This window comes from Vulpes vulpes, chromosome 14 (genome assembly GCF_048418805.1).
Source record: "Vulpes vulpes isolate BD-2025 chromosome 14, VulVul3, whole genome shotgun sequence".
NCBI classification, from domain to species: Eukaryota; Metazoa; Chordata; class Mammalia; order Carnivora; family Canidae; genus Vulpes; species Vulpes vulpes.
This window is the reverse complement of record NC_132793.1, coordinates 117,975,274-117,987,863: the sequence shown is the minus strand read 5'-3', so window position 1 is coordinate 117,987,863 and position 12,590 is coordinate 117,975,274. Positions and strand designations below refer to the sequence as shown.

Sequence of the window (12,590 nt, the reverse complement as noted above, 5' to 3'; positions counted from 1 at the left end):
GACCTGGGCCAGGTGGATAGCAGAGCCAGGAGGTGTGCATTTAGCCGTGGGCAGCAGAGAGAAGGCAATGTCCAGAGGAAGATGTCCAGAAGGCAGGCCCAGAGGAAGATGAGAGAGAGACTGGGGCTGTGCTCAGAGAGCAGGAAATGGTAACTACTCACCCTGAAGATGGAGCATAAATAAGGAGCTGGCAGTTTGAAGAGCACAGAAAAGACGAGGAACAGCCAGCCAGAAGCGTGAAAGGGCATGTGTGGCCGGGATATGCAGCACACTCGCCAAATGCCATTGGGGACCACCTGAGTTGAGTCTTATGATCAAGCCTATATTTTGATCTCTGTCAGTCCGATCCCTACTTGTTCCTGAAGTCAGCTAAACAGTGAGTGGTTGACTGGTGGTCCTCCATGCCCATGGCCTCTGGCTTTGACTCCACACAGTTCTGCTCTTGTGACTTCCCCCTCCTGGCCTCCCTCCTGGAACCAGACTTTGCCGAGTGGCCCTCTGGAGATTGGGATTAAAGTGGTCAGATCAATCAACAAAGATCCATGCAAGCAAGTCTTTTCTGAGTGCCCATTATGTGAAGGCAGTCAGTATGTGGGGTTGGTAGATGGCACTGGTGTCTCACTCTCTGTTGGGCTGTACCACGTGTCACAGGGACTCCCCTTTTTCCTTAGTAGATCATAGAATTTAGAGAGCCAGCCTTTGTTACTTAAAATTTCATTTCTCCAGATTTTATCACCAAATGGTTTGAAAAGTCCATTTGCCCTGGTTTCTTTTTTCAGAATGAAGTGTCAGTCATGGAACATTTGGTCTCCAGAGCATTACTTCTCTCCTTCTAAACTGCATTGTAAGGATAAGTGTTAATAGTGGTTTCTTTCTTTCATATTTCCAGTTCATTTTCTCTTTTTTATGTGTCCCTTGTTTCTATCGATGACTGCTGGTCTCCAGGATCTGATGATGCTGTGCCGTTTCTGAAAGTTTTATGTCTCAGATCCATCCCTTCTTTCCAGTCCCAGTTGACCACCACCCAGGCTCTGCCCTTGCTCCTTTCTTAAACTTCAGTCTAACAGAAATGCACCAGCCCCAACCCTTTACACAGCAGTTGGGAGACAGTTGCCTCGTTTTGGTACCCCATTGCCTGACCTTTCCCCTCTACTCCATCTAATGAGATTCTGCCATATTCATCTTCATCAGGCTCAGCCCTTCTGTAAGCTACAGAATGAAATTCCTTCAATGAGCTCCAGAGGCCCACCATTGCTCTGTCTGTCCTGTGCTCCGGCCAGGTAGAACCACGGACTGTTCTCCAGATAAGCTTCTCTCTCCTGATTCCAACCTGTTACTTACTAAGAGTGTCTACTCTTGGGATCCCTGGGTGGCGCAGCGGTTTGGCGCCTGCCTTCGGCCCAGGGCGCGATCCTGGAGACCCGGGATCGAATCCCACATCGGGCTCCCGGTGCATGGAGCCTGCTTCTCCCTCTGCCTGTGTCTCTGCCTCTCTCTCTCTCTCTCTCTCTCTCTACCATAAATTAAAAAAAAAAAAATAAATAAATAAAAAAAATTAATTAATTAATTAATTAAAAAAAAGATAAGAGTGTCTACTCTTGTTTCCCCATGGCCTTATCCTGCCTTTCAAGATTTGGTTCATAGATCACCTTCCTCTCCATTAACTAGGGGGGAAAAATCATCCTCTCTTCTTCTGTACTCTGTTTCCTTTTTGACATGAGAGATCCCCTGGGTGGTGGTTTAAGAGCATAGACTCCAGAGACTGGATGCTTTGGTTTGAATTACAACTCTGCTAATTACTAGCTGTATGACCTTGGCAAGTTACTTAACCTCTCTGTGCCTCAGTTGCTTCATATATAAAATGAGAATTGTAATAGCACCCACGTTGTAGAGTTGTGAGAATTAAATGGGTAAATGTCTGTGAAGCACTTAGCACAGTGGGAAGTGTTAATGCACAGAAGGCTTTATTAACATTTAGCCTTTGTGGTGTAAAAGAATCTATATAAGCCTGTGAATGATCTCTATTGTGATGCAGTTTATTGAGAACAAGGTCTGTATTTGTTTGTATCTGTAGCCCAGACATTAACAGGATAATTCCGTGCTATTGGGCTTATACTATGGACAGGTACTCTACTTGCCCCTACGTAATATTTATAGCAAAAATAAGATTGTAGCCTTTAACTTTTGTCCAAATCTTTTCAGTAACTTTTGAAACAGAGTACAAAATCATTTACACTGGGGCACCTGGGTGGCTCAGTCGGTTCAGTGTCCAACTCTTGATTTCAGCCCGGGTAGGTTATGATCTCAGGGTCATGAGATTGAGCCCTGTGTCAGGCTCTGCACTCAACGAACAGTGAGTCAGCTTGAGATTCTCTCTCTCTTTAAAATAGATAAATAACTCTTAAAGAAAAATCATTTATACTATCCCTTCTCTTCTGTATCCTCAGGAAGCATCTAACTGCATATTAAAGTAATAACAGTGTCAATGGCATTTTGCAAATTTGAACTTGCCCCTTTATACTGGTCAATCAAATAACTAAAAAAAAAAAAAAAAATCCTTTGTATTTCTTAACCAGTGAATAAACTTTTACTACCCAGTTCTTTTCCTCTTTTCTCGCTGAAGTAAATTGACTAATCTAGACCTATACCTAACTTGGTCTCCTTTAATTGAATAATATTTTGGTAAATTGAGGTCTATAATAAAATTACTCCTCTGTACCTCATAAAGGAAATAAAATTAAAGTTTGATGAATTTCTACATGCATGTCCTGTGAGGATATATTTTTTTGGAATTTATTTGCCAGATAGGTAACCTTTTCCAAACAGTAATAAATTTGTTATTGTGATACTTAATTTTAAGGGGCTATGTCACCAGCAAGCCTTCATTACTTTTGATGACTGTATTTCAAATGCCCGTTATATAGCTGGTGCTGTTTTTAAATTATCGCAGAAAAATAAGAGTTTGAACTCTCTTTCCAGTTGCTCCATTTCTTCCTCTGTCATGTCCTAAGCTTCATGTGTCATCTCTGACCTGACACCTGAACATCTGTCCTTCCACACCTCTGCCCTCCATGCTCTGGACCCAGGGCCCTCATTTCCCTTCTTAGCCAGCCAGTCCTCGTTACCTAGTACATCTTCCCCGGATCTGCTGCTGAGCCTCCTCCTCACTGACTTGGCCTCAGCCCAGAGTCTCTTCCCTTAGCTGAGACTGAGACCACCCAGCTCCTGTTTTCCTCTGCCCCCAGGCCAGCCACCACAGGAGACCCCACGCAAAATGCAGACTCCTCTGCTTAACATCCTCCAGTGGCTATACCAGCAGTCCCCAGCTTCTGTACCTCAAGGGCGCCTCTCCAATTGACAGTGCAATATTTGTGCGATCATTGTATTTTTGGGAAACCTATTGAGATTGGAGAAATAGCTGTTACAGTTACAGATTCAGTACAATTTTAAATACATGTATATTTATCACAATAGCATTTACATTCCCTTGAAAAATAGAGTAGACATATGCTAGACATTCAGTGTGGAGACACTGACTGTGTGCTGGCGGTATGCTCCCCCTTGCAGTGATTTGAAGCCCTGAGAGCACCACAGTGTGGATGCTCAGTGTGCAGGGACCACCTGGTGCATTCCTATTTTCCCCTTCATGCTCAGGATTATCCTTGTATGGACCAAATATTGTGTGGTCATTCCAACAGTGACCTGCAGGTTGGACATTTGTGGAAGGTCTTTTCCCACTGTCCTCTGTGGGGAATGTCTCCCTCAGTGCCTGCCTGGCACCTCCCCTGCATGAACTGACCTCTCTCCCCATGGATCCCCCTGTCCACCTGCAGACCAACACTGTCCAAAGCAGTTCCTTGTGCTTCTCGTTTCTGTATCAGTTTCCCCTGTGGTTTGGTACCCGCCCTCTGTGGGGATTAGAAATAAGTCTTGTTCCAACTTTGGAATCCCAACCCCTACTGCAGTGCCTGATGTATGGGGGTTCTGTATTAAAAAAATTGAACAAATGGATGAATTGCAAGGATTAAATAAGTGAATGAAATACATGTAAGGCATTAAGAGTCATGTCTGGTGCAAGCTAGATGCTCAGCTAATGTTAGCCCACCTACTATGTGCTGGACACCACTTTATGTTTTGGGAAAACAGAAAGGAAAGAGGATAAAATCCCTGCTTTCATGAAGCTTATGTGCTCCTGGGAGACAGACATCAATATTTCAGGGAGTGGTAAGTGCTGTAAGGAATATGAAGCAGAGTGAGGAACAGATGGTAGTAGAGTAGCAGTATGTTGGAGTGTCCCAGTCCTTATATCACACACCAGAGTGAAGGTGACTTTGGATCTCAGAGGCAGTGCTGTAACATCCGGCACAGGCACTTAAGAATCAGTGACAGTGGCAGTGCTGGAGACGAGCGCAGGGGGTACTCAGGGAAGCTGTCTGTGATCAGAGATCTGAATGAGGAGGAAGCATGTAGACATCTCTTGGAAGAGCATCTGCTAGAAGATGTTCCAGGCTGTGGCAGGGTCAGGAGTGTGTTTGGCTAATCGTGGGTAGCAAAGCAGCCAGTGTTGCTAGAATGCCAGGCAGGAGGGTGCATGTCAGGAAGTAGGTCATATGTCAGGTTGGGGCAATCCCGACTTTGTAGTTGGTTTTTTTTTTTTTTTTTTTTTTTTTAAGATTTTATTTACTTATTCATGAGAGACACACAGAGGCAGACACAGGCAGAGGGAGAAGCAGACACCCTGTGGGGAGCCTATTGCCAGGACTCTGTCCCAAGGGCCCGGGATCACGACCTGAGCCAAAGGCAGGCACTCAACCACCGAGGCACCCAGGCACCCCAGGACTTTGTATTTTATTCTCAGTGAGGGTGAGTAGCTGGCAGGGCTAGTATATATGGGAATGGAATGAGTTGAGTCTGTACATTATTAGAGGTCCCTTTTAACTTGATATTTTGTGATTCTAAATTTCGGTTATAATGTCCAGAGTATTTAATTATACTCGGCCAGCATCCCTGTTAATAGTAATGTTGGCACATGTGCCCAGCTTGTAGGATGATAAGCAAGGCATTTTAACTGTCGTATCTTGAGCTTCAGAATGGTGCGTTAGTGTGGGTGAGCACCCTCACTAGCTCAGTAACATTAAAGTTTTCTAACTTAACATCAGGAGAAATGAAATGTTTCTAAAAGCTCTTTTATTGTGAGTCTTGAAGACCGCTTGTCAACATGGAAAAAATGAGCCTGAAACAGTTTCTCACATATATCTCAAGAGCCTCCAGATAGAATCTCCCATGATTCTGCGTGTGGCACCCAGAGCGTCTTTCTAATATTAATCCAGGTCTGTCATTGGGTGACGCTAAGAGCCTTCAGTAGCTGCCTTGTTGTTCTCAAAGTCAAGGGCCACATTCCCACTCAGGCCTATATGCCCCGGTGCCTAACCCCACTCCCTGCTCACCTCATTGCTGCTGGACTGGCTGCTGCAGGTCAGTCTGCACAGAAAGCTTCTTCTGCCTCATGGCCTTCATATCCGTTGGTTCTGCTATTTAGAATTTTCTCACACCTCTTAACCTGCCCAGTTCCTCTTCATCCAGTCTCAGCGTAAATGTCATGTCGATAGCAAAGCTTTCTCTTCCCTTCAGGCTCCACCCAGAGAACATTTGTGGTCATTTCCTGCTGCGTTAAAATTTTGTACCCCTCCCCACTTGTTTTTTTTTTTTTTTAAGCCATATCATGTCTGAATACGGAAGGATGACAGACACAGAGCGAGACCAGATAGACCAGGATGCTCAGACGTTCATGAGGACCTGCTCTGAAGCAATTCAGCAACTGAGAACACAAGGTGAGGTGCTCTGAGGGACATGGCCGGCCTACCATGACTTTGTGAAGCCTCAGACAAGGTTCAGAGGGCATGCCCAGCTGGAGGTCTCTTGTGTGTTTCTATTCAGATTTAGGTCTCAAAACTTTAAAATTCCTCTTTTCTCAAGATCAGCTATAAAAACTAATGAAAAGGCCATGATTCAGGCTATGAGTGGGATGCGGGAGGTGAGGAGGAGTTCTCCATACACAATGAGACATTTCCTAAGGATACAAGGCCAGAGCAGACAGATTGTGCACACCCCTGTGTTCAGTGTGGCAGTTAGGAGGTGTGGACAGGAACAGAAGAGGGCTCTCTCAGCTCTCTACCTGGAGTATGAAACTTGAGGAGCAGACCCGCACGCTGAAAAGTTGGGCTCTGGACCCTTGGGTGCTCTGGTGCCTACCCTAGCTCCACCACATTCTACGCATATGGCTTTGGGCAAGTCACTCAGTCACCTTGGACCTCAGTTTCTCCATCTGAAAAGTGGACACAATTATAGGGTGTATCTCTTAGAGTTAGGAGAATGCAGTTGTGTTCAGTGCATGCTTAGGGCCATAGCTGGCACTAGGGTTGTTAGTATCACGTCTCCTTCACTGCTGTCTCATTGTTACTGGGACAGTGAGATAGCTTCCCAAGTTGCATATCTTCCTTAACCCTTTCGTAATGTGCTTAGGCAGATAGCTGTTACATTAAATAGCACAGAGCTCAAAGTGGCCAGATGCTGCTGTGTTCTTGACTCCAACTTGTATTTGGGAAGCTTCTGTCACAGCCCTGATGGGCCACTTAGAGTCTGATTAAAGCTATAGACCTTCTTGCCAGAGAAATACACACACTCACAGAATTTTGTGTACAGTCTCGTGGATCTGCAGAATGCAGAATGATCACGTGATCATGGGTTAAGCTGCCCAATAGTAAAACCATGATTCATGTCCTTAAGGCCTATACATTCATTGAAATAACCTAAAAATACGTGTTTATGACTAAAATCAGCATTTAAGTCACCAAACCATGTGACCTCGGGCTTCTTATTGAATCTGAACCTTATTAGTTTCTCTTTGTGTAAACTGGCATCCAGATTGCCTTTTGTATTAGCAGTAATATATTTAAAGTATTGTAGAGTGCCTGCGTGTAGTAGATGCTTGGTCTCTCAGTAAATGGGAGCTGTCCTCCCAAAATAAATGGCACAGACCTTAAGCAGATATGATAGTTTGCAGAAGCAAGGCATCCTTGTGGCTAAAGAGTCGAGGAAGGTTTCTTTGAGAAGAAAGGTTTGACTTGGTGTGTAAAGGGCCCTTAGAATGGGGGTGGCTGAGTGGGGAAGACAGGGCATTCCAAGCTGAAAAACAGCTCAGACAGGCAGGAGGAGCGTGGGGCTTGAGTCTGATTTAAACGTGTTACTTGAAGGTCAGCTTAAGCATTGGATGCTGTTAATACAAACGGGGTCAGCTCTCAAGAAGCAGCAGCATCCACTATGATCCCTGCGTGCTGGAATAAACCATAAATTCTTTGACTATAGTTTTCTGCAGGTTTAATCTTTTACTCTTGTGAAGCCCAATAAATCTTCCTCTTTAAAAAATGTAATGTCATTTGACACAGACTTGTTTTATTGCTGTATTTTTACAAATACTTTCCATAAAGAAACTGTTCTGAGGAAGCTGATGAATTGTTCCTTTGTGTAATTGAACACAAACGTCTGACTGCTGTCCTTTTCTGTTCCAGCCCACAAGGAGATACACTCCCAGCAAGTGAAGGAGCACAGGAGTGCAGTTCTGGATTTCATCGAAGATTACTTAAAAAGTATTTCGTTTTATCTTAAAGGTCAAATGTGGCATTTCACGATAGATGATAGAACATTTAGCTTTGCTAGCTGAAGACGGTAGTGTCTCCTTAAACTTAATGACACCATTGCCTGAGAAGCGGTTTTAAATGGTCTCTGTTCTGGTGTTTTCCCCTACAACAGGAGTATGTAAACTTTACTCAGAACAAAGAGCCATCCGAGTTAAACGAGTGGTGGATAAGAAAAGACTGTAAGTATCGTCTCTGCTGGTGTTCCTTAACTAATAATAGTAATGATAGCAACTAATGTTTATAGAGTCCTTATGCTTTACAACATATGGTACTTGGATTTTTTCACAAAATGCTGTAGCTAGGACTTATGGAGCACTGCCTTTGTGCCAGGCAAAAAGATTTGTACTAGATTTGTCATTAGCTCCCAACCACCCTGTGGGGCAGGTACCATTCTTATCCTCATTTTCCAGATGAGGAGGCTGCCACTTGGGAAGCTGGGTAACTCACTCAGGGTCCCATAGTCAGGAGGTGACGGAGCTGCACTTGGGGCCCAGGTTGCTTGTTATTTCAGAATCTGTGCTCCAGCCCATCTCCTGTTAATAATGCTGGGTGGCTGGCAGTTTTAGCCATCCTGTGTCTTTCTCTTTGCCCCTGCTTCCTCTCCTTGCTCCCTCTTCAAGTGTTTTCCTGAGGCAAAAGCTGGGGCACAGCAGCCAGTGCTCCCCTGGGAGGCATTCCTCAGGTCATCTTTGTCATGTGCCTCCTTTCTAACAGAGCAATCACTCGATGCCACGTGCTGTTGTCAATCAGGTGAGGACATTAAAACCCCAGGAGGTTAAGTGACTTGCACAAGGCCCCCACAATCAAGAAGCAACAGAGCGAGACTTCAGGATCTGCTGGGGCATGTGTCTGTTCCTGACCCATCCTCCCCTTGGGGGGATGCATGCCAGCTTCTAGAACATAGGGACTCAAAACTACTTCCCTTACAGCTGGTCAGCCAGCCTGAGATAGGATTCTTAAATGAGCGGGGAATGCTGGGTCCAGGCTTCAACTCTTGACCACTTTTAAACTGGCCTTGGAAAGATTTTAGGGCATCCTTTCAGTAGGTAATAGAACATACTACCTGGGGACCAATTTTCTTAATTCTTATTATGTTGAGATGCCCAGCACCACCCTAGGGGCAGATGGTGTGCTTGGAGGACTTGCGGGATTCACGGCTGAGATTTGTTACAGTGAAAAGGTGCAGAGCAAACAACAAAGGGGAATGGGGATGTACAAAGGAAACCAGGAGTGGGCTTCCAAGCGTCTCCTCCAGTGGAGTCACACAGGATGGTTACTTGTGACAACTTGTGTGAAATGCCCACTGGGAAAGCTCTTTGGAAACTTACCAGCCAGAGGCTGGTCACAGGGTCATCTTCTAGTTGGCACATGCACAAATTCCAGACTTCGCAGAAGGAAGGCAGGTGTTCCGCAGAAACCACACTACCCTCCTGAAGTCCCAGTTCCCAGACGCCAGCACAGGGCTGAACCTGCACATAGGCCCTTCCCCGGGAGGGCAGTCTTAGGCCTGCTGTATTAACTCTTCTGTGCACTAGTGAGACAGATTTGAAATTGTAATGCCAACAAATAGAAGCATTTGTGGGGGATAGTAAGCTGACACATCATCTGTCAGCAAATAATTATTACACAAGACGATGAGGATAGATAGATAAAGAGATAAAGTTGCTGCCCTCAAGGAGCTTAGAGTCAATCTGGGTTGCTGTGGAAACATGAGAAATAAGCCAACTTAAGATCTGTCACAGTTAGCCCATGAGCAAGTTCGGGAGGGGAAATGGTGCGACGGAGCAGCATCTCACCATGCCTCAGAGCTCACACTCCATGGCTAGAAAGCCAGTGTTTGAGACCTGCCTCTGCCACTTACAAGCTGTGTGACTTCTGGCGGTTTCTCTATACTCTAGTTTTCTCCCTTGTAAAATGGAAAAATTTTAAATACCTATTTTGTTGGGTCCTGAGAACAAAATGCACTGGTATAGGGATGCCTGGGTGGCTCAGCGGTTGAACATCTGCCTTTGGCTTAGGGCATGATCCCAGAGTCCTGGGATCGAGTCCCACATCGGGCTCCCTGCATGGAGCCTGCTTCTCCCTCTCCCTATGTCTCTTTCTCTCTCTGTGTGTCTTTCATGAATAAATAAAATCTTTAAAAAAAATGCACTGGTATAGATACAGTGCTTGCAGTGAATGTTAACATGTTAGTTTGGATGGTTATCTACAGTTAAGCATTCATCCTGTGTTTGCCAGTGTGGTAGTTTCATTTGATCCTCCCAGCTACTCTGCTAATAATAAATACTAGTATCTGGTTTGATAGAGGGCATCGAGGCCCAGAGAATCTGGGTTACTGGCCCAGCCTCACACAGCTGAACCAAGGTTTGAATGGCAGGGTAACACGGCAGACTTCTCAAACAGTAGCCTTTGTGTTGGACACAGAAAGAGGAGAATCTGGGACAGGGATGATAGGGAAGAATGCTGTCCCCTCTCCGGGAGGAGTGCAGGTAGAGGGGTGCCCAGGGTCCATCCTGAAGGAGAAAGGCAGGCTCTGGCTTCCAGTGACTTACCATCCACACAGGGTAGAGGTCACCTGCACCACCAGTGGGAGAGGTGCCCATTTCTGCTTCCTCACCCAAGCAGACCCTGACACTTGAGACCTAGTAGGTACCCCAGGTAAAAGTGGGAAGAGGCTTTGGCTGCTGCCTCTTCACTTCCTCATTCTCAGGAGAGGTTTTGACAAATTAAAATCAGTCAGATGGGAGTTGTTCTCATTTTGACAGTCAAGTACAGGCTCGTCTCCTGCTGAATAGCTGCCCTGTGCCAATTACTTTGAGCAAGAGACCTTGGGGGAAATAACTATGTGACCCTCACAATGTAGTCCAGCCTCCCCTTAGTTCTTTCCTCACCTTGTCCCAGAAGACATTGGCCTAAAACACACATAGAATTTTGCCACTCCCGGGATCCCTGGGTGGCGCAGCGGTTTGGCGCTTGCCTTTGGCCCAGGGCGCGATCCTGGAGACCCGGGATCGAATCCCACGTCGGGCTCCCGGTGCATGGAGCCTGCTTCTCCCTCTGCCTGTGTCTCTGCCTCTCTCTCTCTCTCTCTCTATCATAAATAAATAAAAAAAATTTAAAAAAAAAAAAATTTTTGCCACTCCCTTGCTTCCCACATCTCACAGAGGCTGAACTTCACAGCATGGCAGCCAAGGCCTGCAATGACCGGACAGCAGCCTCTGCTTCTTGATCAGTCCCTGCAGATCCCTGCTCTGACCATATGTGACTTTGTGTTCGAAAGAGGCCTTATTCTCTGAAGCCCTCATGCCTTAATCCTTGCTGATGTCTCTGCCCAGAATGCCCCTCCTGTATCTCCATATTTTCTGCCCCTTTCCCACCGTTCCTTTGGCAAGCAAACTTCTATTTGTCCTCCCAGGCCCGATTAAGATGTTGCTTGCTCTGTAAAGACTTCCTGGCTCCTGCAGGCCATGCTAGTAGCTCCTTCTGTGTGGCTTTCATTGAACTATCACATGCCCAACTGTGTTGGGGTAACACATGTGCTCTTGGAGAGCTGCCATTGTACCACCCGAGCCTGCCACGCAGATGATACCCGTCCTGGGCTGGGGAAGCCATCACTGAGGGCTGTTGAGTTAAATAAATGACCGATTGCCTGAAGATAAGTTGACTCTCAGAGTTTTTATTGTCAAGTTGGATTTGTAGGTTGTTTTTGGATTATTCTGTTTTGATTGGTGATAGTTACTGATAAAAAATCATTCTCATAAAATAGATTTGAGAAACCCAACTGCTCATGTTTTATGGCAGAGTTGCTACTGTCATGTTTCTTTTGTTCTTGACTGAAGTAAAGCATATGTGTTAGTGAAGAACTGATGGTTTATTCTGAATTTTTCATAATGTAGGAAAAAAGATTCTCTCTGTTGGTGTTCATTTTCTTACAATGGTAACAATACACTGATCTCTCATAGCAAAGGGTGCTTATTCCAAAACGGGTGAAATGTTTTGCTTATTAAGCCAGCAGTAGTCTCAGCTACTCCTTTCTCTATGACTGTGTTTTCTTAGAAGGGTAGTGCTGTTGTTAAAGGTGACTTTTTTCTCTCCTTCCCCTAGTAACTGTACTATCTTGAGCTGACAGTGGCACCTGCTGCTAGTTGTCTTAAGCTGGACATGAGGGTGATAACTTTTATTGGGGTCACATATCTCTTCTTTCTCCTGCTAGAAAACTGTGAGTCCTTTGGAGGCAGGGACACTGTGTCTTCCATCTCTGTGGTCCCAGCACCTTGATCAGAGTCTGTTGCAGGGCAGGTGCTCAATTAATGGTTCTTGAATGAAGGAAGGAATGAGACATGGTCACTCATTCCTGGCTTCTCAGATCTACACAGTGAGTTTGTAAGTTGGAAGATTGTGGGCCACCATTGGACACAACACTGGCACAAGTGGCCTTGTCGTCCCAGAAGAGTTTGAAATATCCCCATTATCCTCCCAATTACCTTAAAGCACTAATATTTTGGTTATAATTGAACTATCACATGCCCTCCCAGGAATATCCTCTAAAACCATCTGAATTAATCAGAAACATCTCTCCTTTTCAGAAAGTAATCAGGTTCTGTATTACTGGCTTGTTCTTGGGGAAGAGGTTTAAGGTGGCAGTCTAGAAATCACTACAAACCTCTGATAACTCTTTTCTCTGTGAGTTCAGAGGATTGTCTGTGGAGGCACAATAAACTCTATAGGAGTCCTGGAACACATTCAAACTTTAAAATATAAGACCTGTCTTTTTAAAGCGCTATTTCTTATCCGGGGCAGGGGGGTGGCATCTGGTCCTGTGTCTGCCCATTGTGACCTCACTTTAAAGTTTGCTGGTTTGGGCCCATATTTGAACACATTACTTTCAGTAGT

The 12,590-nt window shown here is 45.2% G+C and overlaps 1 protein-coding gene across 4 annotated transcripts in view; it reads left to right on the top strand.

Moving 5' to 3' along the window:
- STX18 (syntaxin 18) overlaps positions 1-12,590 on the top strand; it is a 120,525-nt gene that overhangs the window by 78,681 nt on the left and 29,254 nt on the right. For all 4 annotated transcript variants that reach the window (XM_025998240.2, XM_025998250.2, XM_072737789.1 and 1 more), the window contains 3 exons: positions 5,716-5,831; positions 7,569-7,646; positions 7,810-7,876. In XM_025998240.2, coding sequence (XP_025854025.1) covers positions 5,716-5,831; positions 7,569-7,646; positions 7,810-7,876 — 261 coding nt within the window. The remainder of the gene's footprint in view (positions 1-5,715; positions 5,832-7,568; positions 7,647-7,809; positions 7,877-12,590) is intronic.